The following is a 26,579-nucleotide window of genomic DNA, read 5'->3' as shown; positions in this document are numbered from 1 at the left end:
TCCAGATGGTTCCAATCAACTGAGCACAGGACACAGCAAAGCTCCTCAGCAAAGTGTGTGGTGACACTCTAAAAACTGATTTAAGAGTAAAAACTCCACTAGAGAATGGGGGAAAATAAAAAGAGTGAGAAAGAACAGAGGGAATATCAAGTCAATGCAGAGGAAGCAGAGGTGCTGCATGGTAGAGTAGGTCTCCACTCTACAGCTCATGGAAGTCTCAGGCTGCTGCAGATGGATATTCCTGAAAAAGCTCAGCCCACAAGGACCCTACATGAGGGGAGAACAAAAGTGTGAGGATGAAGGAGAAGCAGCTATAAACTGTGTACTGGCTGTAACTTCCCTTGCCACCTTGCACTGCTCAGGTATGGAAGAAGAATCTGAAATGAAGTTGACCTTGGGAGAGATGGGATGAAAAGCTTTTGTTTTATTGATATTAATCTTCCCAAAGTACAGTCTGTTTTGCCTACAAAAATAAATGAGAAAGAATCTCCCTGTCTTTTACCTTTAACCATGAGATTTCTCAAAATATTTCCTCCCAATGTCACACTGAAGAGGGGGCTGAAGTGATCAGACAGGTAGGCATTTGGCTGTTCAAAGCTAGTCCAGCACTATTTTTCTGGTTTCTCTTTTTAGACTGTTTAGACTAATTCAGTGTTTTAATTCATTAAAGAGTTACCTGCTAATCACTATAACTATTTGTCTGAGAGTCAACATTAGACACTATTATGTTAGCAAGGATTCTGATGCAGTTGTTCTGAATAACATAAGCTGTAGTGAGTATGCTAAAGGCCAAACACTTAGCAGCCTTTCACATCATTCAACAAAAGTGTTCCTTTAATTGTATGTTCAGCTTCCAAAGCTGCCCTTGAAATGTTGATTCTGAGAAACTGAGTTGATAATCTAAATCAGAAGAGCTTGTGTACCCTAAATCCCAGATCACTACAAATATAAATTGAGTTTCAGCCTCCAGAGAAACACAATAGATAATGCCAATATTTTTCTTCTTGACCTTTTGTACCATACTAAGATGATGTTGCTTGCAGTTTTTACTATTCTATAAAGTTATTTGCACAACTCCAATATTTTTCCGTAAGTTTTAAGTGAACCATTAGACCATAAAATACACTCAGTTTTGTAGCTTTCAATTTCATTGAATAGGAGACTTTAGGAAGGAAACGATATTTTAGAGCTCTCCAAAGGCTCAGCCCTGGAAGAATTCATTATATGCACAGGTAGGTTTCCATGCGAAGGCTACCCACAATGCGTAAACATGGTAAATCCTTGCACTACAAGACCTCTGCAAGCAGTTGGGAAAATACTCAATAGTTTAAAAACAGCAATGACTGGGGTAAATTTACCATCCACAGGTTTGAATATACTACTCACTATTCTATGATCATTTTGTTTAATTCATTTGCCTGCTCAGGACATATGATTTCCTGATTCCATTATGATTCCTTTTTACTAGTCAAATTCTATCTGTTTCATTCCCTGGTTTTGCTTTCCAAAGGAGAAGAGGCAGGAGAAAGGAGACCTGCACTGTTTATTCTGTAGCTAGCATTTCTTTTTCATGTCTATTTATAGTGGGAAGATTCACTCTTTGTTTCCGTTTCATTCACAATATTTTTTTAGCAATTCTTTTTAGATAAACTTCTTTACTATGAAAAGTCAGTGGAGAAAATTAATTACTGTTACTCCTCAGAAGAGAACATGAGCAGAACTAAATCAGGTCTCACATAAGTTTAATCCACTCCAGCATTGCCTGTGAATCACCAGTAACAGATGTTTAGAGAAAAAGTACGAATAAGTAAAGAAGAGTCTGACACCTTTCCCTAAAGATCCCTCTACTCACCCCCCAGAAATCAGGATATTAAGAACCTGAGAAATACAGATGAGAGCTAAAATTGTGGTTAGGTACCAGCCAATGATTTTATTTCCCCTTGATAATAAGTCTCAGAGCAGCTGTGGCAGAAAGCAGTTATGCAGTCAACAGAAAAAAATAATGTTGGTGCATGCCTGGGAGTTCTTTTCTCAGTCTATTATACATTCATGCCATTCCTCACATATAAGATCCTTTTTCAGAGAGATATTTGTGCTCGTAGCAAAATGCAGTGCTGTTTATAGAACTTTCCACACAGTTTTTAAATGAAAACAGACACTGAGAACAAAGTGTGTATGTGAATATGACAAGATGTACTTCATTTTTACAGAAAACAGCTATTTGCAGCCGTCTGCTCATTACCACAGCCAAATCCCCTTTAGGATCCTGTCGTCCTTCATATATCAGAATATATACAAGTAAAATTTAGTCACTGGAAAATCAAAACAAAGTACTTTGGCCTTATTTAAGTGCTTCTAAGGCATTTTCAATTATATTACTAGTAAAACATTATTGTTAAAAACTGCAAGGAATATGATTTAATCCGTTAAGAAAAGAATTGAACACTGTGATAAAATACCTTTTAAGGCAAATAAAAAAGATGGAAACAAACATAGATTGTTATCTTACTTCAAATGGTAGTTCTGTTATTTCCATATTTCCAGACAAATCCAGTTTTTCTAGATTCTCACAATCACCCAGTTCTGGAGGAACTGACTTCAAATTATTGAAACTCACATTGAGCACTTTGAGGTTTTTTAAGCAGCCTGTGAGGGTAAGATAATTCAAATCAGTGTACTGAAAAAAAATTAAAAAAAGCAAAAATAAAATGTATACTCAGTTAAGCAAATAAAAATCTTGTTGTGATGATGAGTAGGACTAATAAATATTTTCTGCAGTGATCACTAATATTTTGAGGCCCAATAGTGCACTTAATGAGCAATGTTTTTGAAGAGAGTTTGAAAGGAGACAGCAAAGACTTTCAAAAGATCTTGTTTCCTCTAAGAATGAGATACCTCTTGACCTCAGCTGAAAGTAGAGAAGTTGGCTTTTGGTTTGGCCACTGTAGAAAATTTGCCTGGCAACTAAAACACATCTTAGCAACTTTTATACAACCTCCACATTGAGAATAATCACTCCTACTAAACTTACATCAAGAATTCTGTCTTTAGTATTCTACATTGTACACTTTTGACTATATAATGGATGTGTGCATGTGTTTCATTATTTTCTTTGTCATTTATCATATCCACTGGCTTAATTAAAGGCCATTATACTATTGTATGCTACATTTAGTAACAAAGTTTTTTGTTTCTTCAAATTATAACATTACACAATTGTCAGCAAAAGGAGGGTTAGAAACATAATTAAAATGCAATATCCTAAAAAAAATGCAAGTTTTTCTGTGACATAATCAAACTGGAAGAAATTTGAATGTATCAAACAGCTAACATGTTAGCAAAGGAATCATTAAATACATAACAAAATGAGAATATCTTATGGAAAGCCAGTTGTATTACACAAATGATCACGGAATTGCAGAATCACAAATGCTTTCATTTGGAAGGAACCTTCAAAAATCATCTAGTACAAAGCCCTGTCCAACCTAACTGAATACTTCCCAGGGTGAGTCATGCACAATTTCTCCATGCATACTGTTCCAATATCATATCACCTTCATCATAAAAAATTTCTTAGGTCCAATCTACACCTACTCTCTTTCCATTTAAAGCCATTGTCTCTTGTCCTATCAGTACAGGCACTGGTAAAAAAGTCTCCCCCTACTTTTCTCATAAGTGCACTTTAAATGTTGAAAGGCAGCAATAAGGTGACAACATAACCTTCACTCCTCCAGTCTAAACACTCCCAACTGTCTCAGCTTTCCTTCATAGAAGTTGCAGACCTCTGGCAACCTTCACAGTCCTTCACTGAATCCATTCCAGCAGGCTCATGTCTTTCTTATACTAGAAGCCCCAGGACTGGATTAAATATTCCAGGTGGAGTCTCACAGCAACACACTCCCTTAAGTGTGACATACTGGTCACACATTTTTTGCTCAAGATGCAGTTGGCTTTATGGGCTGAAAATGCACATTGCCAGCTCATATCCAATTCTCATTCACCAGTATTCTCAAGTCCTTCCCTGTGGGGCTGTTCTCTATCCATTCACCCCTAGTGTGCATTGATATTAGAAATTGTCCCAGCACATGTGCAGGATCTTGTACTTTCCCTTGTTGACTTCCATGAAGTTCATATGAACTCACCTCTCAAGTTTGTCAAGGTGGTCCTGGATGGCATCCCTTCCTTTAAGGATATCAGCTGTATATATTCAGCTTGTTATCATCTACAATATTCACCTCTATTCATTTATTTTCCTGTAGTATTCCCTTCTAACCAGTGACAGAATACAGCATTCAGAAAGAAATGCAGAAGAAACACAAATGCAATTCAGCAGTTGGAAACTGGGGAGAATGGTATCATTGTCAACAAATTCTCAAAGCAGACTAGATACTTCTAAAGCAAGAAAAGACACAGAGCTGCCAAAAACTTACATTAATCAGAGTCCCAGGTCTGGCCAGGACAGGGCTAATTTCTTCAGTAGCTGATAAAGGGCATGGCCAGGACCCAGATGTTATTCTATATCACCTCACATCATTGTCAGGAGAATTCTTCCAGGAAGAAAGGGTTGTGGTTTGGCCAAGTAACCATGGCAGGCGGAACCATCTGATTTATTAATTTTCTATTGTCAGGGCTTTTTTCTGTGTGAATTGCATCTTTTCTCATAACTTCTGTCATTAGTATTTTGGTTGTAACTATACATTTTATTAACTTATTGCTGCTTCTGGTAAATTTTTCTTCTCTCATCTTTTCTTTTTGTTCCTCCCATTCTCCTCTCCAGAATGCTACAGGGAGAGGAGAAGGGGAAAGCCAGGGAGCAAGATGGAGTGGTGCATGGTTTGAAGAGTCTTGGAGGGCCACTAAATTGGGGGGTACCATTCCTAAAGCATATCAATCTTCTATTTATAACCAATTTTTTTTAAGAATCTGGTGTTTCATTAGATTTGATTGACACTACAGAGCACAAAGTGTACTCAAGTCAGTGTCATAGAAGTGTTCTTATCCTTAGGACATTAACATTTAGTTAAATTTCTTCCAAAGCAAATGTTGCCTTAGAGTTGCTCACCTTTTGCAATCTGTGGAAATCCTCACCAGAAGCTATTTATTGCTTCCACTGAAAGGGACAGAGAAGAGGCATAGGGAGTAGAAAGTCCTATATTTTTTTTTCCCTGAGAAATTGCTGTTGCCAGAGCCAGAGACATGCAGTTTGATGGCCAACACTAGCAGTCACCAGATCACACAGCATTTTATATAAACCTCATAGTTTCCCTTGGACTCAACATTGTCTTTAAATTATGACTGAACCACCCAAATCATCTAACATGTGGCAGGCAAGGCATATATTGTGATAACTCTGTAACAGTAATCTCTACAGGTTACAACAAAGAAATGCATAGGGTCTTCTACCCAGCTTCCTTCTAGTTCTAGTTCTTCCAGAAACTGAGATGTATTTTTAAATTCAGCTTTCCTTTTAGGATGGTGACCTTGTTTTCCTTTACTATAACCTGCTGGTTTAGATAAAATAGAAGAAAAGATTTCTGTAAGACTACAACAGGCTTACAGACTAATTGTTTTGCCAGTACACTATCTGACAAGGGTTGTTGGGGTAATAAAACAAATTTAATTGTGTCAACATGTGAACTACGTTTTAAAAATAATAGAAGTTTAGTCTACTGACCAGAAAACCTCACCAGGTTTAGTAATAATGTAGATCTAGTATAGTAATAATGTAGATGAAGATATTATATCACATGCTAAGTGTCAAAACCATGAATTTACCACTTCATTGCAACAAAATAATGACTGAAACAGAAATACCTTAAAACTAGAGAATCAGAAAATCACTATTTACTTCCTTAACCAATTAGCCCCTTGCTAAAGGAGAGCAAATCCCATAGGAATAAAAGAATAAACATTTATTCAATAGCCCTGGAATGTTTTGCCTGTCCTTTCAGCACTGGAATATTGTACGGGTTCTATCTGGAATGGAGTTTGTGCTTCTCATAGCAACTCTTATGGTGTTACCTTTTGGATTTATGACCAAACAATGGTAATAACTGAATGGCACTAACACAGAAAAAAAATTTGGTTTCTCACTCTGGTGCCCCAGAGAGTCAGACAGGAGTAGGCTGGAGGCCGAGAGGTGATAGGGCTGATACATTGGATCCAAACTGACCAAAGGAATATGCTATAGCATATAATGTCACATTCAGCAGTAAAAAATGGAGAAAGGGCAGAATGGGAGTGAGTTTTAAGGTCTCTGTTGCTTAGAGACTGAATGCGGATCAATTTGTGGTGAGTGAGTGCTTTTGCAACATTGTTTTTTTTACTTCTTTCTAAACTGTCTTTATCCTGATGCATGAGTTTTCTCACTTTTGCCTTTCCCTTTCTCTCCCCATCCTGCTGTGGGAAACAGGACTGAGGGGGACTGACCAAGGTGTATGAGGCTTAGCTGCCTACAAGTGTTAAACCACAACAGATGTTGCTAATTCCACCTCTCAGTTCAATTAGCAATTGAAGAACTAACTACTAATGGACTACTAAGCAAGGCATTTGGTGTTACAAACATGCTAGTCTCATCTAATTCTGTTCAGGTGGTCATCTCTGATGCATTAGAGACAGGGAGCATAACTATTTATGAAAAAGAAATCACAAAAATATAGCAGCCTTTCTGGGTAGTGTGATGGACTCAAGCACAGCTTCTCTGCCTGGCTTTCATAGCACCTAACATGTATGCCAATGTTCCCAGTATGGTTTGCAGGTATGAGAAAAAAGATAAGTAAAAAATGCATCACATTTTTTCTTGTGATATATAGTCTCTCCCTAACATGACAGAAGTGCACTACAGAGTCTACAGTCAATTTACAGTAACTTCTGTAACTAAGATTATGAAATTTGCTGGGAAAAGGCATAAGTCATGCAATGGAATTTTATTTCTGTAACAAACGCAGACAACATAGATGAATGGGATGAAACTTGCCAAGATCTGCCTGCAGGGAACAACCTCTTGGAATTCTATAGGGGCTATTTTTCACCTCTGGCTCTTCAGTGGATTAAGTTATGCCACCTGACCAGTGAGTAGTAGTCAAGCAATAACACGCCCTCTAGGGTGATTAGACATATATAAGACAAACCAGGATCTCCTGGATAAAATCCTTTCATGACCACTTCACATAATCGTATTTTTTTTATTTCTCACATTCCATTTGAAAAGTAGTATATTTTTTACATCTGCTGCTGTTAATGGTATTATAAGAAGTTACTGAGTTCCATAATTTTCTTTATTTGGAATAATCTTCAGATTGTTAGCCTAAATTTATTTGTAGAAATTTTATAAACATTCATTCTTTTGTCTAGTTCATCCATAAATAGATTTTTTCCTTCCCTGGTGTTTACTTCTGATGTTTTCATAGGTAACAGACATCTCAGAATTAATTTTACTAGCCTGAATAAGCCATTTTTTCTAGTCTCTGCTGACAAAATAAAAATTCTCCTCCTTAAATGGTCCTAATAGACTTATTTTGCATCTGTTCTCATCTAAAATTACTGGGTAGTCCTCCTGTGACTGTTCAATTTGGAATTTCATTTTGTTCGTTTTTTGCATTTAATGATCTCTGACATGCTGCATGAAAACCGAATACATGATCTTGAGCTCTGCAACTGTGCATTTAATCTCTGTATTTTAGGAGTCTATCTGCTCATCAGTTTTACCATATTTCCACCTATTTTTGCAGTGACAACACCCAGATAAACCGTGTCAGAAAATTTCAGTAACCCCGTTCCTGAAAATTACTAAGTGATAAAGTCAAGACTGGTCCTTGAGAAAACCCACAAATTACCTTCTTCATGACAACCACCTTCTCTTTACAAATAAACATATTTTTGCCTCTGGTTTAACAATTCTTTTGCTCATTTTATAATTGTGGCATCAAAGTCCATTCTGTTAGAGTCAAACATTCATTTTCCACAGTTCTCTGTATCAAATACATAATGGAATACCAGGTAGTCAAGATCTGCTGCTTGAAGCTCAATCATGTTTTTGAAAGATTGAAAACAAGTTGGGAACAGCTTGCTTTTCCATTGTAATTTTTTTTATTTCAACCTGGTTTCCATTCAACACCACATCTCTAATGACTCCTTCCTCTAAATAACTGTTTGAAATTTTTATAACAAACAATGTAGATAAGGCTAGAGTTAGGCTATATGAGCTGTCGGAATGGTAATCCAGATTACAGAGTGAAATCTTCTAGGCTAACTTTGCCAGAGAGAGAGCACAAATGTGTGACTATAAAAAACATCCATGAAAAGTAAAGATTCTCAAATCCTGCATCTTGACCGAAGGAGCACAAAATTGTGGAGCACAAAATTCATCACTGTTTGGGATGAATCCCAAAATATTCTTCAAATACCACAGACATTGTCATTTGGAGGAGGAGAAATAATAAGAGTGATAAGGCAATATGGACTTTCACAACCCTGAAACCTGCATCTAGTGGCTTATTTATGTCTTCTTAGTGTAGAAATTCTCCATTGTCTTTGGTATGGTGCCCAGTAAAATCAGGCCTACTGAGCATGTGATACAGTCATTGAGGCACTTTAGGAGGGAAGGAGGGGATTCTGCCCCTCTGCTCTGCTCTGGTGAGAGCCCACCCGGAATCCTGCACAGGAAGGACATGGACCTGTGGGACTGAGTCCAGAGGAGAGACACAAGAGGAATGAATGGTCTCTCCTATGATGACAGGCTGAGAGACAGGCTCAAGAAATGAGCTTGTTCAGCCTATAGGAAAGAAGGCTCTGGGGTGAACCTTACTGTGGCTTTTCAGTACCTGAAAGAGGCCTCCAAAAATAGCCAGACAGCTGTTTACAAAGGCATGTAGGAACAGAAAAAAGGATATTGGCCATAAATTTTAAAAGGGTAGGTTTAGTTTAGATATTAGATATTCTTTCTTCTGAGGGTGATCAGGAAGTTAAACAGGTTGCCCAGATAAGCTGTGGATGACCGATCCCTGGAAGTGTTCAAGACCAGACTAGATGGGGCTTTGAGAACCCTGGTCTAGTGAAAGGTGGCCCTGCCCATGGCAGAGAGGCTGGAATCAGATGATCTATAAGGTCCCTTCAAACCCAAGTCATTCCATAATTAAATTATTCTATGCTTGCAGATTAACATAAAAAGTTGTCCAGCATTTTACGAGTGGATCTACATTTGCATTGAGTAGGATCTTAGGTAATGAAGGCATTCTGTAACCACATCTGTATTTTGTCTCTGACACCTTGTTAGAACCACTAATGTAGGCTTGTGTTAAAGGTGAATTTGTAGTAACATTATTAGAATGCTGCATTGCTTATAAGAAATTACAGAATTTAATTACCAATTCAGGTTTTTAAAAATGAATTAAAAATTTAAGCTGTGAATAAATGCAACAGCTATGACACTGGACCTCCCATTTGAAAAAGAAATCTTAATTGGAAAACTTTCAGGGAGGCCATGGATTTAATTTTGGCTTTTATTGCCTTTCCGTAAACACAGAAATGTTAGCTGTTTAATTCCAGAATTTACATATTTTATAGAATGAAAATTCAGCAGTATTAAGCATAGTAAAAGATCGTATTGTACAGCAATGATTTTACTATTACAACATTTACTTCAGAAGTTGTTCTTGAATATTATATGAATGTATATGTAACATGTGTGGGAGTCAAATCCTGCATTTGTGCAGTCATGGAAGGGATGTCACCATTTTAATCCTAAATATTTGGTAAATCAAAAATGGGAGAAGACACAGTACAAATATTTTATTAACAGCTCTTTGAGAAGCATAATGGATAATTTGTAGGACAAAAAAGTCCAAATCTAACCTTACAGTTCCATGCCAGCACAAAGGCTTTGGGAACATATGAAATTTCCATTCACTACTTCCTATGTGAATATGAGAATATATTGTTGGATAGTTTCAGTTATAGTAATTACTAATGTACTAGCATTACTTTGCATACAGCAATTGTACTGCAGGCACAGAGTCAAAGCCAAAGCTCTAATCTCACTCAGAACACAAAGAAAATACCCTGGCTATACCCCATTAAGAATTTTTTATCTGTTATTCCTAGACAAACCATTTTAAGACAGACAACTCCATTCTGCAGCTTTTTGGATTTTTGGGGTTTTTTTTACAAATCTGATTAAAATATTTGCTATTACACAAAAACTATCAAATCAAAAGTATTCTCAGCTGTCTTCTGTTATAAATAAGTTCTTGTCCATGTACATATATGACTATAAAAGTGTGATATGAAATATCTGCTAATGGGTTCAACTCTTTCTTCTCTCTGATTCAGAGTGGAGCATTATCTTCTAAATCTAGTAAAACATAAATATGAACTTCAATATTCCAGAAGTCTGGAAACTTCTACTGCAGCAATAATTCTTTTCATTGAAAATACTCTTATCATCTGATGTTCTCTCATACCTTTACCTCTTGTGAGAATCAAAAGTTGTCATAATATGGCTCACCATGTTATCCTCTGCCATATGATTTGTTGATCTAAAGTTGACTTCAATTCTGTCTGAAGATTAAAGATTCAACAAGATGTATGTCACTGCCAACATCAACTCTCTGTCATTGCTCTCAAGTACATTTCAGCTGTGATATTTACCTAGTTATTGCTATTTTGTAAGCAGAAGACAAAATGATTAATACCTTAGCACTTAACCTTTCCAGACACCTTACCTTCTGATTTAGCACTCAGTCCTCACTCTTTGCTTAGATAGACCTCCCAAATCATACACACATCGGTAATTTTCCTCGTGAAACTTTAGTAGATAAGTTGACTTATATATAAGTATACTTAAAATATGAACGATTTCATTTAGAAGCAGTATCCAAAAACTTCAAAATATCCAAGACTTTCCATAATATTGCCTTATGAAAACAATTAACATTTCCAATACACATTAATATCCATCTCTATATGCATGTACAGTACATTAAATAAAAGCACAGCTATTTGCAAGCATATCCCCTTACATGTAAACAAAGAGAGCATTCAAAAATTAAGACAAAGCTCCTCTTTAATTTATGCCCTAACAAAAAGGGCATTTCCACCGCCTTACTAACAGGTGGTCTATCAACACACAACATTCATTAAGACTGAAAATATCAGGAAGTTTTGGCAAAAAGAGTGCTGAACAGTTCAGGTACAGAATCCTGGAGTGGATTTTTGTATTATTTCATTTTAGACTACATCAGTGATTATGTATCGTTTTGTGGATAGTCTAGAATTACTACTATGATGTAGAATTATATATAAGTTACATGTATATATAATAGATATATGTGTGTGTGTGTGTGTGTGTGTATAAGTAGTATCTATGGCTTAGCAAATTTGTTTATTTGCTTATGTGGTGTCTAATGCCCAAATCTATGTTTCCACAGAGGAATGCTTAAATGTTATGAATCTTGAAAAATAAAATTTCTGAAAAGTTCCCAGGTAAGAGGAGGATGGTGAGTGCTTTAACACCGTGTCTGATGGAAACCCTACAACAAAGCATTTTGTAACATTCTCTGGCCCTTTCAGGCAAACATTTGCATTAAAAAACGGCAACAAAAACATTGGAAGAAATAAATCATGGGTATAAACTAGCGAGATAAACATATTGAAGGGAAAGTGAATCAGTGGTGTTCCTCAGGACTCAGCCTTCTTTTAGAGTCTTTATTACAGAATCAGAATCACTGGGTAGGAAGAGACCTTCAAGATCATTGAGTCCAACCCAGATCATCAAGTCTAACCCAAAGATCTTTGAGTCCAACCCAGAGTCTCTATTGTTGATCTGGATGTGGAGATCCAAGTGTCCCCTAAGTCGCAAAAACTAAGTTGTGTGGGAAGATTGGTCTGCTAGAGGGTAGGAAAGATATTCAGAGTCATCTGGACCAGCAGGATCAGTGGGCTGAGGACAATTATACAAGGTTCAATAACACAAAGAGCCAGGTCCTGCCCTTGGGTCACAATAGCCCCATACAGCATGACAGGCTTGGGGAAAAGGAGCAGGAAAGCTGCCTGGCAGAAAAGGACCTGGGGATACTGGTTGAAAGCCAGTCAAACACGGTCCAGCAGTGTGCTCAGGTGGCCAAAAAGGCCAAAGACATCCTGGCCTGTATCAAAAATACTGTGACCAGCAGGACCAGGGAAGTTATTGTCCTGATGTACTCAGCATTGGTGAGACCACACCTCAAATCCAAACTGTGTTCAGTTCTGGGCCCCTGGGTTTTGTCCAGGACAGGGCTAAACTTTGCAGCAGCCAGGAGGGGGTATTGCTAATACCCAGAAGTTATTCCATACTACCTCACAGAGTTTTTCAGGGGTAGGAGAAGGGGGAACCTCTTCTGGTCAAGTAAGTGAGGTTGGGTGTCACTGCTTTGCTCTGTAATGACATTCTAGCTGTTTCCAGTAAATTGTTCTTATCTCAACTCATGGTCTTTACATTTCGTACCTCAAATTTTTCTCTCCACACAGCTGAAAGGGGAGAGGAGAGGGAGATGGAATGAGTGCCACGTGGTTTGGAGTGCTTCAGTGGGAACATTAAATTGGGGAATACCCAATTTCTAATCAACAGCCCCAGCCACTGCGGTGTTGCAGAGTGTCAAGAGAAGGGTAACAGAGCTGGGGAGCACAAATTTTATGAGGACCAGCTGAGGAAGCTGATATTTTTGATCCTGGTGTTATTGATCCTGGAGAAAAGGAAGGCAACCTTATAGCTCTCTACAACTGCCTAAAAAGGAGGGTGTAGCAAGATGAGGGTCAGTCTCTTCTCCTACATGAAAAGTGGGAGAAGTGAAAGGATGAGAGGAAATTATCTCAAGTTGCACAAAGGGACATCTAGATTGGATACTAGATAAAAAATTCTTCACTGAAAGGTTGGCCAGGCATTGGAACAGGCCACCCAAATAACAGGTAAAATTGCCATCCTCAAAAATGCTAAAAAAAAATGTGTGCATGTGTCACTTAGGGACATGGTTTGGAGATTAACACAGTGTGGATTTATGGTTGGCCTCAATGATCTTAGAGGCCATTTCCAATCTTAACAATTCTGTGACTCTGAGATCTGTCTTCATGCCTTTATTGTGGAAACAGATTTTATTAGCATTAGTGATGCTATTTTTTTCCTTAGGGATCATTATCATTAACAGTGCATAACATTATTAGAATAAAGAAAAACTTTTTTTGCCTCTACCTGCCTCAACTGTTAAGCTACAGCTCCTTAAACCCTCTGTTTAATGGTTCAGGGTAGCCTCTGGCAGGAAACTAGCAGTCTCTCCCCTTTCTTCCATGCTATTTCCACTTTCTTCCAAACTACATTTTATAAGGTGTTTGTCCACTAAACTCACTGACCTATCTCAGTTCTGCAGTCAAAGTCCTGATAAAACCGTGTTCATTTTATATCCATTATCTCCTGCTTGGGTCTTGTTTATGATCTGTTAGTGAGTTTAGATGCCAGACTGAAACCATAATATAGATCTCAATGTCCATGTAAAATTTTCTTTCTAAAATACAGTGCTAGTAAATAAACCAAAAGCATGAGTGTTACTTGACTAATACAATACTAAAAGAGTGGACAGCTCTCACTTAGATTTCTGTGTTTCAGGATTTTTTCCTGTTTTTCCTAGTTAAACTTTTGATATCAAGGGAAATGGAGGCTTTAGTCTTTAAGCTGTTATCTCTTAGTGTACATAAGGAATGACACTCATGGGAAAAGCTTAGAACTACTGTATTTAAAATCAAAGGCTGAGGTATTAGGATAGCTAGGTGTATGAGCACGACACTGGCAAGCCCACAATGGGTCCAGTTTCTTCAGCTCTCAAACATGCTACCTGTTACAGCTATATTTTTTCCTTGTAAGAGCAGTAAATCCCTCTCAGTACCAATACAATCTGTCAAACAAGCTTTTCTATTGTAAGACCTAAAACCATAGGAGAGGTAAGCATTAGAATCATTGTTATGTAGCTTAAAATGGCAAGTGGCAAACTATTTAAGCATTGAGAATTTTTTTTTAAAACTTATAACATCAGGTTGAGTACATTTAGATTAGATATCACAAAGAAATTCTTCATTGTAAGGGTGTTGAGGCACTGGTACAGGCTGCCTAGAAAAGTAGGGGAAGAACCATCCCTGGAAACATTTAAGGCTGGGTTGGAAGGGGCTCTGACCAGCCTGGTCTAATAAGTGTCCCTGCCCACAGCAGAGGGGTTGGAACTAGAAGACCTTTAAGGTCCCTTCCAATTCAAATTTTTCTATTAATCCATTACACTATGATATATCTCTTTAATAAATTAAGATAATTACTGAACTCTTAAAAAAAAATAAAATGCATCTTTTTTGCAGAATTGTATTTTTTGTTCCTTTTCCCCTACAATCTTTTGTTTCAATTAATCCTGTTTGAGACTTAAAATTCTGTAATATTTCTATTTTTCTTTATCTGTAAGGAATATAAAACACCACCTGTTCCCAGAAGCAACTCTTCATCTACTTGAATACAAGCAATAATTGCCTTATAATCAGATAACAAAAATGTGCTAACTTTTTCCCATACTATATTCATGGTTCTCAATACAATTTGGCAAGTATAATTAAAGCCAGAGAGATATAAAAATGTAGTGGGGACTGTTCAGTGTAAACAAGGAAGACAATTATCCATAGATTAACAAGAATATCCATGGATGCTCATTTCCCCTGCAGTAGAGTTAAATGGTATGAGTATAAATATCTGAATATCTTGGACCAACTCACCAATCTCTGCTGGAAGATTGTTGATTTGATTTTTTGACAATTCCAGTACTCTCAGATCTTGAAATAGTGCCAGGTAGGCAGGAATGGTTTGTATTAATGTATTGTACACATGCCATTCTTTCAGATAGGTCTGTTCTTTCAGAGAATCTGGAAGTTCCTGTAAATGAAATAAGAACAGATAAATAGAAAACATGAACTTAGAATTTTGTTATTCTGTTTTCAAATAGGGAGAAAAATGCACTTTGCTTTAATTATCTTGATGTAGAATAGTAGTTTGATAAAGCCTTACAGAAGCTGTCTGCTTTTAAGGACCACTGCAGCTGTCTTCATCACATATTCATTTTTTTAGCTCCTAATGCAATTATTAGCTCTAAAACAGAAACCTATCTGAAGAACTCAATCTGTTTGGTGTCTCACACATTTCTGTTTTCCAGATGGAGAATTTCTTTAAAACACATTTCAGTGCCTTAATTCACACATCAAGATGTAGTAAAACACAGCACAGAACAGAAGAGTGCATAGAGAATATCTAAATAGGGTTTGCTAAAAAAAAAGAAGGTGTCATTTTGTTCTGAATGCCTGCCAATGTTTCAAAACTTGTTTTCCAAGAGGGAACAGAAACCATTTCAAATACTATACACATATATCACCTGACTTAAATTCCTAAGTAATTGCAGCAATGTTCAAAAAAATTTAGAGGATTTCCTTTGAAAGAATAAAATTTATTTTAAAATCATAAAACAAAATTGAATTTTAAATCAGTCCACATTTGCAAGTAATTTTTTATCTAGTCATGCAGAATACTTTGCTTTCAAAATTCAAAATAATTTTTAAATTTCCTGTAATTTCTGAGTTATTCTCAGATTATTCTGTTTAACAAAAGTCTTCAATACATGATGAAACTTAAATTTATAAAGCCTTCCATTTTTACAAAATTTCTTTAATTAATTGGCATTCACTTCAAATGTACATGTCTTTGTTTGAATTATGTCACCAAATCCTTTGAGCTAGAAACAGACAAAAATAAATTTAAAGAGTTGAAGGTCAGATCATTTAAACTCCACTTTCTTAAGTATCTCATTATTAACCAGTCTGTCCTAGGTTTTATAACACTGTACACTGGTAACATGTGGAATAAAGAATATGGAAGAGGTTCTGCCACTACCTTTGCTCTGTAAGATGTGAGAGTTTCAACTTTTGATTATTTTATAATTTTCAGATTTGTTTCCCGTGCATGAAAAATATGACACAGTAGGAATTACTGGGTTTTTTATTGAAATTATATTTCCCTTTTTTTTTTTTTTTCCTAGATTTCATAGATCTCCCAAGACATTTGTAGGAATTATGCATTTGAATTTTTTTTATTAATGCTGAGCTTCTGGATTAGCAATAGTGCTACTTAACTCTTAATTAAATTTAAACATCTAACTAATTATAGATATAGTGGACTTGACCAGAAAACATTTTTTTGTTGTTATTGCTTCTCATTTCAGTTCATTTCAAATTTACATATGCAAACATAAAATCTATGCTTTATTGTTCTGCCTTGCTACCTTCCCTTCCATATTTGATACAGATAATTTCATTTCTTACTTCTCTTTCCGATTAGGTGTATGCATGTATTGCATTGTGATATATCTTCTATATTTGTCAGTTTATGACGATTAAAAAATAAAATTCCTCAAATGCCTCAGGGCTGGTAGCGAGAAATCTCTCCAACTTTGTGGAATTAGTTACTATTTCTCATCTTCAGTGCTGCACATTCTTTGCAGCAAAATAAAATAAGAGAGGACAACAGCAAATACAATTAGCACTCTCTTTCCTATCTTTAAAGAGTGGAAAATTCAGCACAGAGGGGATAGTATTTAGCTAGAGTGTTATAGATATCTCTGTAGGGAAGAACCAGAGAGAGAGAGATGAATAATCTTATTGGAGGGGAAAAGATGTCTATATTAACAGACACTATTTTCCACTCTATTTCTCCACAGTGCAGGTCAGTCTCTGCTTTTCTATTGACCTAATGTTTTTTTTTGAGCTTTATTTCCACAACACACCATCTCCAGGTCATTAGTGGTAAACACAGCCCTTTCTCCTCTGAAGCCAATAGCCATGCTCTTTTCCCACACTGAGTGGAGAAGAAATAATTCTCCTTGATACACTGAAAACAATGCAGCATGCAAGGCTCTCTACCAGATCAAGATCAAGCTCATTCACCATTTTAGAAAAATTAAGCCCAAATACAAAAAATATTTGTTTATTATTAATGTATATTTTTTTAAATCATTATGTCTGTGTTAAAACTTGTTTAGAGCACCTGTGATATTCCTGTGCAGCAACAGAAATATATTTAGACACGACTACAAAAGAATGGAAGTACATTCCATTCTTCTACCAACTGCCAACTTGCTTTCCTTTCTTGCAAACATTTCTTTATATCATATAATGCAAGAATGCAAATACTTTGCAACTGTGAAAAATGTGCTTTTTCAATATTTTCCATTTTAAAATGCATTTATGTTTGTGTCACTGAAACATTAACTGATGTGATATTTTGCTTCATTACAAACAAGATAAGAATGGGAACTGAAACTTCCACAAGCTTTATGTTTGCTTTACTCTCTGATTCTCTTGTGTTCTTTTGTAATCTTCTGCTGCCATGCTAAAGCTGGCAGCCTGCTGATAAATTGCTGCATGAAGACTGACACTTGGAGGATAGCCAGTCTTTTGCCTTTTACACAAAACAATACCTCAAACTTGTTTGATTTTTGAAAGAGAAAAAAGTTTTAAAAGGAAATAAATAACAAATATACAACCATTGCTGATTATAATATCTCTAATTAGGAGAGAATTCACCTGCTAGACATGAGCTTGAACTAAAACTGTCATCAAAACCCTAAGAAGTTTAAGTTTGGCTTATTTTCCAGCTCTATACTTTTATCTGTAATGGGCCAAAATAAAATTTTGGATCCAAATCTTCCACTTGTCTAAAAAAATTTGAAGCCAGTTCCAGGCACTCCCTGCCACAGGTCCCCAGCACACACAGGCACTGTCCTCATGTCCTTCCTGTTGTCCCAAAACAATTGTATGTTTTCTTTAACCCAGTGTGTAAAAGGCAAGTTCACACAAGCACTCTTTGATTAATTTACAGTTCTGCACAGAAAGGGTTGCTGAGTGGCAAGCTCTAAACATTAACAGGGCAATTGAACAAGTAGTTTATCCTTCTGACATTTGGACATCACTCCCCAACCACTGTCTGCCTGGGGTGATGGCACCCCAAGCAGCTGAAGGGAGGCAGGGCTGAGCTCAGCAGGGCCACAAGCACTGGGGCTGTGAGGGAGAGGATGGTTTAGGTCAGCTGGAGCCTCTGCGTGGAGTGTGCAGGGTCTGCCTTATGCAGAGATCTCTGATCTCTGTCCATGGAAAAAGAGTTTTCAATCTTACAGGATGAATTATAAGCTCTGAGTGTTTGATATAAGTAATAATAAGTGTGGCACAGGTGCAAAAGTAGAATTTTAGGATTCTAGATAAAGGGTTCAAAGGGGGCAAGATGGAGGAAATTGGGCATGCCTTGTCCTTTTTCTTCTTCTTCATGGCCTCCATGTTTCACTGTAGTGTTGGCATTTTTCTATTGACAGTGTAGGCTGGGGACACACTGTCTATCTATCACACAGGTGATAGATATTGGCACATTACTGTAAATATAGCACACATAGTTTCTGGTATATAATGTTTGTAACATCCCACTGAGGGCAGAGCCCCGCACGCTGCCCTGCAGAACAGACCTGTGGCAGGGCAGAACATGTTAGAGATAAGCAAGAATAAACCTTGAAAACAGCACAGATGAATTATGGCTTCTTCTTTGGCAACGGGGCCGAAAGACAGAGACTTTCTACAATCTCGGGATCATTTAAATATCACAGATTCCAACACCTAGAGACCAGTGTTACACAGGGCCACGCCCTGACCCTGAGGTTACTTAAAGAGCCCTGAAACCTGGAGTGCCCAGTCGCAGGAGAGCACTTCCCTCAGGAGGTAACATCTCTCCTGGATGCCTCAGTGGCAGAGGCTGCCAAAGAGGCAGAGGGTGAAGGACTGGGGGGATGGGACCACCAACTCCTTTTCCTCCTCCTCCTCCTCCTCCTCCTCCTCCTCTTCCTCCTCTTCATCTTCCTCCTCCTGCCCACAGGTGGGCTACATGCAGCCATATGTGGAGCCTTCCTGCTCTGAGGAGGCTGTAATCTGATTTTAAGAGTCCTCCCATAGGACACCTGATAAAACCCCATGGCCCTGGGTCTGATCTCTCTGCTCTCGGCTCTGGGCTCTCTGGGCTTTGCCCAGGCTCCCAGACTTCTGCCCCTCTGCTCCCCTTGGCATATGGGGAATAAAATGGACTCCCCAGCTAAACAGCATAGACCCATCTCGTCTGTTTTCCCTGTCGCCCTTGTGGCCTCCCTGCATCACAAAACCAAAAAAGAGAAGCCTCCCCCGCCCCTCACACATCAGGCATGGTCAGAATACTGAGGTTTTAAGAATGGAGTATCCCACCTCAGTAGCCCACCTCTAAGCAGTAGAGAAATGAGCCCAATTTGGACCCTGTTTTATGAGCCCCCCTGGATGGCTGAAATGATGGGTATGTACAGCACCATCCAGAGCAGCAGACAGAGAGAGTCAGGAATCTGCAATCCGCAGGCCCTGCTGGTCATGCCCCAGCTCCTCCACATCAAGCCAGGGGAAGACCATGTCCTCATCAGGCAGCAAGGGGCACCTCTGTCAGCAACAGCAATGGGGGCAGAGGCCATAGCTGAGAGGGAGAAATACTTGGAAGATAACAGAGAACATGAGCTGTCCCAGGAAGAGGACAGAACAGACAAAAATTGGAGTACTGAGGAAGAGAGTCTTTCCATGCCCTTTCAACATGAGGCAAAGGAAGAGCACTGGAATAGTCAACTACCCACACCCACAAGCACCAAATTGGATCTGCCGAGGTGGGTCCATAACAGGCCTTCCTATGGCCTGGATCTGCTGTCTGGCTTGCATGAAGACATGGATTGCGAGGAAGAATGTTTTTTCAACCTTGAAGGCAATGACATGTGGGACATGAGGGAAAGAATCCCTTCCAATGAAAACACTTTCTGGGAGGAAGAGTTGGTGGCATGAACTAGGAAGTCATTTGAGCATATCCTACGCATGTCTGCACCTACAGCTATCCGCATGCAACAGGCCTCCCTTTTCAGAAGGACACTTAGTGCTCTGTGCAAATTGTTCAGGTGCCCTGGCATCACAGAACAGCCAGAGCTATAATGTCCCTCTGCCAGCATCAGGTGGATGGCAGCTGGCCCTAAGCCTGTGCAGAATCCCTGTAAGATCCCAGAAGGTAAAGGGCTAATATGTATGTCTCAAACAACAATATACAGATGGATAGCTGAGGATCCAGCCAAGTATTTTGGTAATAAAAGACAAGAATTGTTGATAATAACCAAGGCTCTTTTGTAATTACATGCCATGGGAAAGAAGAAAATGTGGCTGGAGAAGGCAGCCAGGCAGTAGGTTGTGCTGGCCCAGGTAGAGCAGTGCTTTTCCAGGACAAACATGCTTGTTGTAGCTTCCAGAGATAAGCACAGTGCAGTAGCACCTAAGCACACAAACAAGGCCAAGATGCAGCATTTGACTGTAGGGGGATATTAAGGCCACCCAAAACCCCAAAAGGCCTCCAAGAAATACATTTCCAGAAACATCTAGAAGAATGGACTGTTCATGACGACAAATGTGCACAAGTGAGACACCTGTCTTCAGGACAGGAAAACCTCTCTATAAAAATACCTCCAGTCAAGTCCAGAGGGAATTTCCCATGTAATATAAGCCTTGTGGGAAAAGGAGATAATTGCTTCCTCCTTGTAATTATTCTGTTTGGCCAGTTAAAAAGCCAAACAGAAAATGGGGATTGACCATGGATTATGGAAAATTAAATGCTAATGCTGCACCGTCAACAGCAGTAGTGCCTAATATTGCTAAGTTAATTGCCATAATACAGGAAGCTCATCCAAGTTTAGCTACCACCAGTGTGAAATATATGTACTTTATGGTTTCATTTCAGGAAAGCCATTGGAATTGTTTTGCTTTCACATGAAAGGAGAAGCAATACACTTTCACCAAATACTGCAGAGAGACTAGGACTCCTCCATGCTAGCACATTTTACCCTAGTCCAAAAATTATCTACAGTTCTAGTAGATGAGGGGATAATAATATATAGATGATGTATTGATTAGGGGTCCAGACACAGATAAAGTGGGAAATATTCAAAATTATGTTATTGAGAGCCTTGAAAATGTAGGGTTAAAGATCCCAGAGGATAAAATTCAGTATCCCGCTTCAGAGAAAAAAATCTTGGGAAGGGAGGTCTTGTTTATGTTCCCACTGAGATGTTAACCTCAGTGTAGCAAGTAAGTGTGCCACAAATAAAATAGGAGCAAGGCTACATAAGAAGCTCTGCCTATAGCCTGTCATCTCTGCACTTCTATCCCAATATGGTACCCTTTGACAAAGCACTGAAGGATGAACCTACTCCCAGGCACATTCTCCACAGGCCTAATTTGGGAGTTTTTCACCCTGTGGCTTGACTTTGGGCCCAGTTCCTGGAAATCAAAATGCGCTGGACCCATATCAAACAGGCAGTATTTGTGCAACCCCTGACACCCACTGCCTGTTAAAGATTATTTTGCTTCCATAGTGTCCCTAAATATATTTGATGGACTATAATGACACCCGGATTTGCAAGATGAGGAACTGTCTTGTACCATTTGGTTTAGCTTTGAGATTTAAGATACACCTTATATAGTTATCAGACCACATCAAGGGCGGTAGAAAACATAACATGGCAAATGCATACATCAAGCAATTGACAAAGTACTCCTCTGGAGAACTGAAATTGCAAGTCCAACAGATATCAAAATAGGCTTTACAAGACCAATTACTTAAAGAACAATATGTATGTGGAATGCTCAATTTAGCCAACACAGAATGTTGTATAGCCATTCATTATGCCTCCACTACCATTAAGGAAGTGTGAGCTAAGATGAAAGAAATAACTGGCTAAACTGCACAATTGTTTCAATCCATGAAGCCAAATGACTGGTTTAATGGTTGGAGCCCCATGTAGACCTCATGGTTGATGTCTACACTCTGATCATCAGAACTCCTTCGGGTGAGCTCATGGTTGCTGCAATGATGTTTGCAGTAACATTTGGAATTTGGAATGATGTTGTTATCAGGATTTTTTTTCTAAATAATTGGAATGGCAATTGTTTCATACATGATTTATTGCATTGTGCTTCAGCTTCATCCTTATCTTCTCCCTCTGTATGGTATGTTTGCATCATCACCATGGATGAAGACATGACCAAACACTATGACTATCAATCAAAATTTAAGTAAGGCAAGGCTTAATAACATTTGCAGCATATACTTTAAACAAGCCCCCACTGGTAGCTATCTTCTGCTTGAACTATATCCTCTATCTCTTTATCTCATTCTGCCTCCTCCCCACCTCAGCCTTTTTTCCCCCCATACTTTTAATAAAGTTGTCACACAAAGTAAAATTGGTGTCCTACCAGCATTTGGTCTAATTTGCACCTTCATTTCAGCAGAGAAATTTAATATCAAATTGTAACAGTAATTTACTGATAAAACAGTGAGCTTTTTGGGATCCTCTGACTTTCGTCATTCCTTTCAGCCATGAGCATTTACAAATCTGTGGTGGGACATCACAGTCCCAAGGGAGCAGCGTGGGGGGCTTTTTTGTGGGCATGTCAATCAAACAGGATGATTTGCCAGCCCCGATCACTTGTGCTCACTGTTGCTTCATGAGAGAAAGAGGAAAGGAAGCAAGGCTTACGCCAACAGACAGAACAGGACGGCCCCCATGCTCCTCTTCTATGGGCCAAGCAGAGACCTGCCCGTAGCCTCTCCCATGCCTCTTGCACTCCAGCTCCTGGCTGACTGGAGCCCAGGAGCAAAGAGGGATTACACCCCAGCAGTGCCACCAGGCTATACATTCCCCAGACATTTTGAGTCACTGGTTAGTCACTGGACTTGGCAGTGTTAGGTTAATGGCTGGAATCAATGAACTTAGATGTCTTTTCAAACCTTACTGATTTTATGATTCTATGAAATATAGTATGTAGTGGAACCACCTTTAATAATAAATGTGGTCATGACTGAGTCAGGAATGTCTTTTTCGGTTTGTTTGTTTTTTTTCTTTCCCCTCAGGGGAAATCTCTGTGGAAATCTCTGGAATTTATATAAGTGGAAGAAAGATTTTCCCTGTCCATTCAATGCAGCAATGCTTTTTGACCCTTTGTAGGAAATAAATACATCAGTGTAAGAAACAGTTGGGAATAACAAATAGAAATTTTCTGTTCTCAGTGAAAATACATATTATTTTATAAGAATAAATACAAAAGTAGTAATTTGATGCCTTGTTTTGTGAGGAAATTAAATACAAGAAAATAATGATTTATGAGTAAAGAATTTTACCACCACTTACTTACTTGCACATCTGACATTAAAGTTTTTTAAAGTAGGTATGCATCCAAATCCTCTACTTAGGAAAAGCAGCATAGCCAAGAGCAGTTCTACTCTGTATTTGAGGAGCATCATCAGCTTTCCTCTGCCAATATTGATAACATAACATTTAAAAATGTGTTTATCCTGAATGTTTTGTGAAAAATATTTAAAATTCACTGATTCACTAGAGAATAAACATTCATTAATTAATAGCAGAAAGTAAACACTCAGAGGGGAAAAACAGAGTTAAAGTGATTTAATTTAAAAGTTTGTATGAATATTCATGGCATTATTTTGCCTCAGTTTCTAGTTCTAATGGTGCTGTTTCTCTGAAGAACTAATTTAATTGAGTAGATACATGTTTATGTGTACAGAGGTTCTCAAGTGTTGCATCAATTGGGCTTTTTTTCCCTAGGCATTCAATTCAAACACAAAATTCAAAGGTCCATAATCTATATATATATATACATATTTCACAGTGTGTTTGCCTGTAAAACTCCCAAAAAATAACTTTATTTTTCTGAAACACACCTTGGAAACCTGAAATTACTTGCAGCAGAACACACCATTCTCATGCTTTCAAAGTCCCAAGTGTTTTGCAAACACAGGAAGATTTAGGAGACTCACTGCTGGGGCAATATAACTGGATTCTGCCCCTTTTTTATTAAAAGAGAAAAAGAATAGAAAACCCATCCAATTTCATTCACAATATCAGATTGTGATTCTGTGATGATGAAACCAGACCATTTTTTACAGTATGTTCTTTTCTTTCCTAACTGCAAATACTGATTCATTACTATCCCCAGCTGGTAGAAATGCACACCCATGGGAGGTAGACAGTTGAGACACAGAACCACAGAATCACAGAATTAACTGGCTTGGAAAAGACCTTTGAGCCCATTGAGTCCAGGCTATGACCTAACACCACCTTTTCAAACCATGGTACCAAGTGCCACATCCACGCGTTTCTTAAATCCCTTCAGGGACAGTGATTCCACAAATTTCCGGGGCAACCCATTCCAATGCCCAATCACTCTTCCTGTGAAGAATGTTTCCCTAGTGTCCAGCCTAAAATATTTGTCCAGCATGTAAAAGGGAGACAAGGACCCCTGAACCTTAAGGTTATTGTCAAACAGCCCCAGCCAGATGGAGCTTTGACTGACAAAGGTATAAATGTTATGTCATAAATGTAGCTATCAACCACTGCCCATAGGCTGAAGCTAACTACATGGACAGGCATGGTTAAACCACAACCCAAGTTACAAAATGTCTTTCAGATTCAGAGGGATTTGAATAAGGATCTGCATAAAGAGAAAACAATTTTTTCAGAATTCATATACTGTTAAATTAGGTTCAAGTCTCTTTAGCTACTACTTTGTGCCTACTTGCCTAACCTAATATTTTTTGTTTAAGTTTTACTTTCATGTGAGCTAAACAGAACACTGTGCCATTCACTCTTGCAATCTAACATTTTCTCCTTTTGTTTTCCTGGAATCAAAACAGTTTTCATTTCTGTACTTATCCCTTGCAAGGCAAGTCCAGTGCTAGCTGTATCATATTTTAGACTGTTATTCTTTCTTCTAAGAAAACATGATTTGTATTTGATTCTTCTTATTTCCAGTCTCTTTTCACTGATCTCACTGTCATTCTAGCTTTGTTAAAAGCACAAGCTTCACTGCTCCCTTATCTACTTTAACACTGTGTCATAATTCCTTGGCTTTAAATTCATAAATCACTCACTCCATTTTCTTCACAGAAATATATGCCTTTAAGGAGGCCCATAGTTGTGAACACTAAAAATGGAAATATATCAGAAGGTGTTAATGGCTAATTATTACAAAATTGTTAACCTTCTTTCCCTTACTATTTTGTTGCTGTCAAAGATCTCTAGCTTTTCTCAGATGTGTTAAAATAAATATTTTACAAGGAACAGTGGGTCTCCACCTAATAAAAATACGTTATCATATCAATGATATTTGAGAGGTGGGGAAAAAAGTGGCAGAAAGTCTCAAAGGAAGGAATTCCTAACAGGAATTCAAAAGATGTGATCTGCTCTGATTTTCACCTTTACTAAGGTTCTTAGAAGAGGGTCTGACATTATTTTCAAAAAGGCACGATCCAGATTATTTTCAAAATATTTACCCAAGTTATCCCAAACTCTCATGGCTGGGTGAATATAGTACTCTGGCTATGCAGGGTATCCTCAGAGATAAGGAGAGAACATGTTCTGCAGGTGCCAGATAGCCTCATGGGGCTTCTGCTGAAGAATGACCAAAGACAATGAATACATCCTTCAACTGCTTGGTTAATAGTTTGTCTGAATGAACTTAAGGGTCTTCTCCAGCCTTAGCAATTCTATGATTCCATTATACAGTGTTTTACAAATCCCTTTTTTAACCTCCTAGTCAACAATGAAGAATCAGTAACCCAGATGCTGTTATGAATATGGAGCACAAAGTAGCAGCTTCTTTCTAACCAGGATATATTTTTACCATCTAGACACCCTGAGCACTCTGACATTGATCCCTATGAAAAGGATGTGTTAAAGCCACATCCCTATGGTAGGGATTACTCCTCTGTGTGACTTAGCTTCCCAGCATCCATAAAAAGAAATGGTATAGCTCAGAACCAAGCCTTGTTCTCAAAATTAAACCTCTAAGTCACACCAACAACCTGCTCAGATTTAGCTATCAACTGCCTAGAGGATATATTACTGCTTCATAGATGAGAGAAAAGGGGAAACATAATAGAAATACTTATCAGCTAAAAGGAAGATAGAAGATTCAGCAGCTCATCCCCAAATGGATACTTTACAGGACCGTGCTATTTGCTGCTGCCAACGGTAAGTGGCCAGTCAACAGCAAATCCAGCTTGTTATGTGCCCATAAATCTGCACAGGTAATCCCAACTCTGACTTCTCCAAGTCCCTGAGTGCTTAATCACCGAAACTTTCAACTCATAGGTGTATTTGTGCGCAAAACACACAAAAAAAAAACTAAACCACAATTGACACCACAGCTCTCAGCTACAGACTTCTCTGAGAAAACTGTCATATGTCCACAGATTTTGTTCATGTGCAAGTTGTCAGACTGTGCAGCATTGTTTTTATAGTCTGAAAATTCATTTTTCTTAAGTGTGAATACTTTCATTTTGTGATAAAGTAACAGGAGAAGAGACTATAGCATCTGATTCTTTGTTTCAGAAGCAACAGTTCAGACTTTAAAAAGCAAAATAAGTGGTA

At 38.1% G+C, this 26,579-nt stretch overlaps 1 protein-coding gene across 1 annotated transcript in view; it reads right to left on the bottom strand.

Moving 5' to 3' along the window:
• Window positions 1-26,579, bottom strand: part of LRRC2 (leucine rich repeat containing 2) — a 74,357-nt gene that overhangs the window by 25,175 nt on the left and 22,603 nt on the right. Inside the window, exons 4-5 of the mRNA XM_021534705.3 lie at window positions 14,776-14,932; window positions 2,510-2,646 (exon numbers count right to left, since the gene is read on the bottom strand). Coding sequence (XP_021390380.3) covers window positions 2,510-2,646; window positions 14,776-14,932 — 294 coding nt within the window. The remainder of the gene's footprint in view (window positions 1-2,509; window positions 2,647-14,775; window positions 14,933-26,579) is intronic.

This window comes from Lonchura striata, chromosome Z, assembly GCF_050655825.1.
Source record: "Lonchura striata isolate lonStrDom1 chromosome Z, ASM5065582v1, whole genome shotgun sequence".
Taxonomy (NCBI): Eukaryota; Metazoa; Chordata; class Aves; order Passeriformes; family Estrildidae; genus Lonchura; species Lonchura striata.
This window is presented reverse-complemented; position numbering and strand designations above follow the sequence as displayed.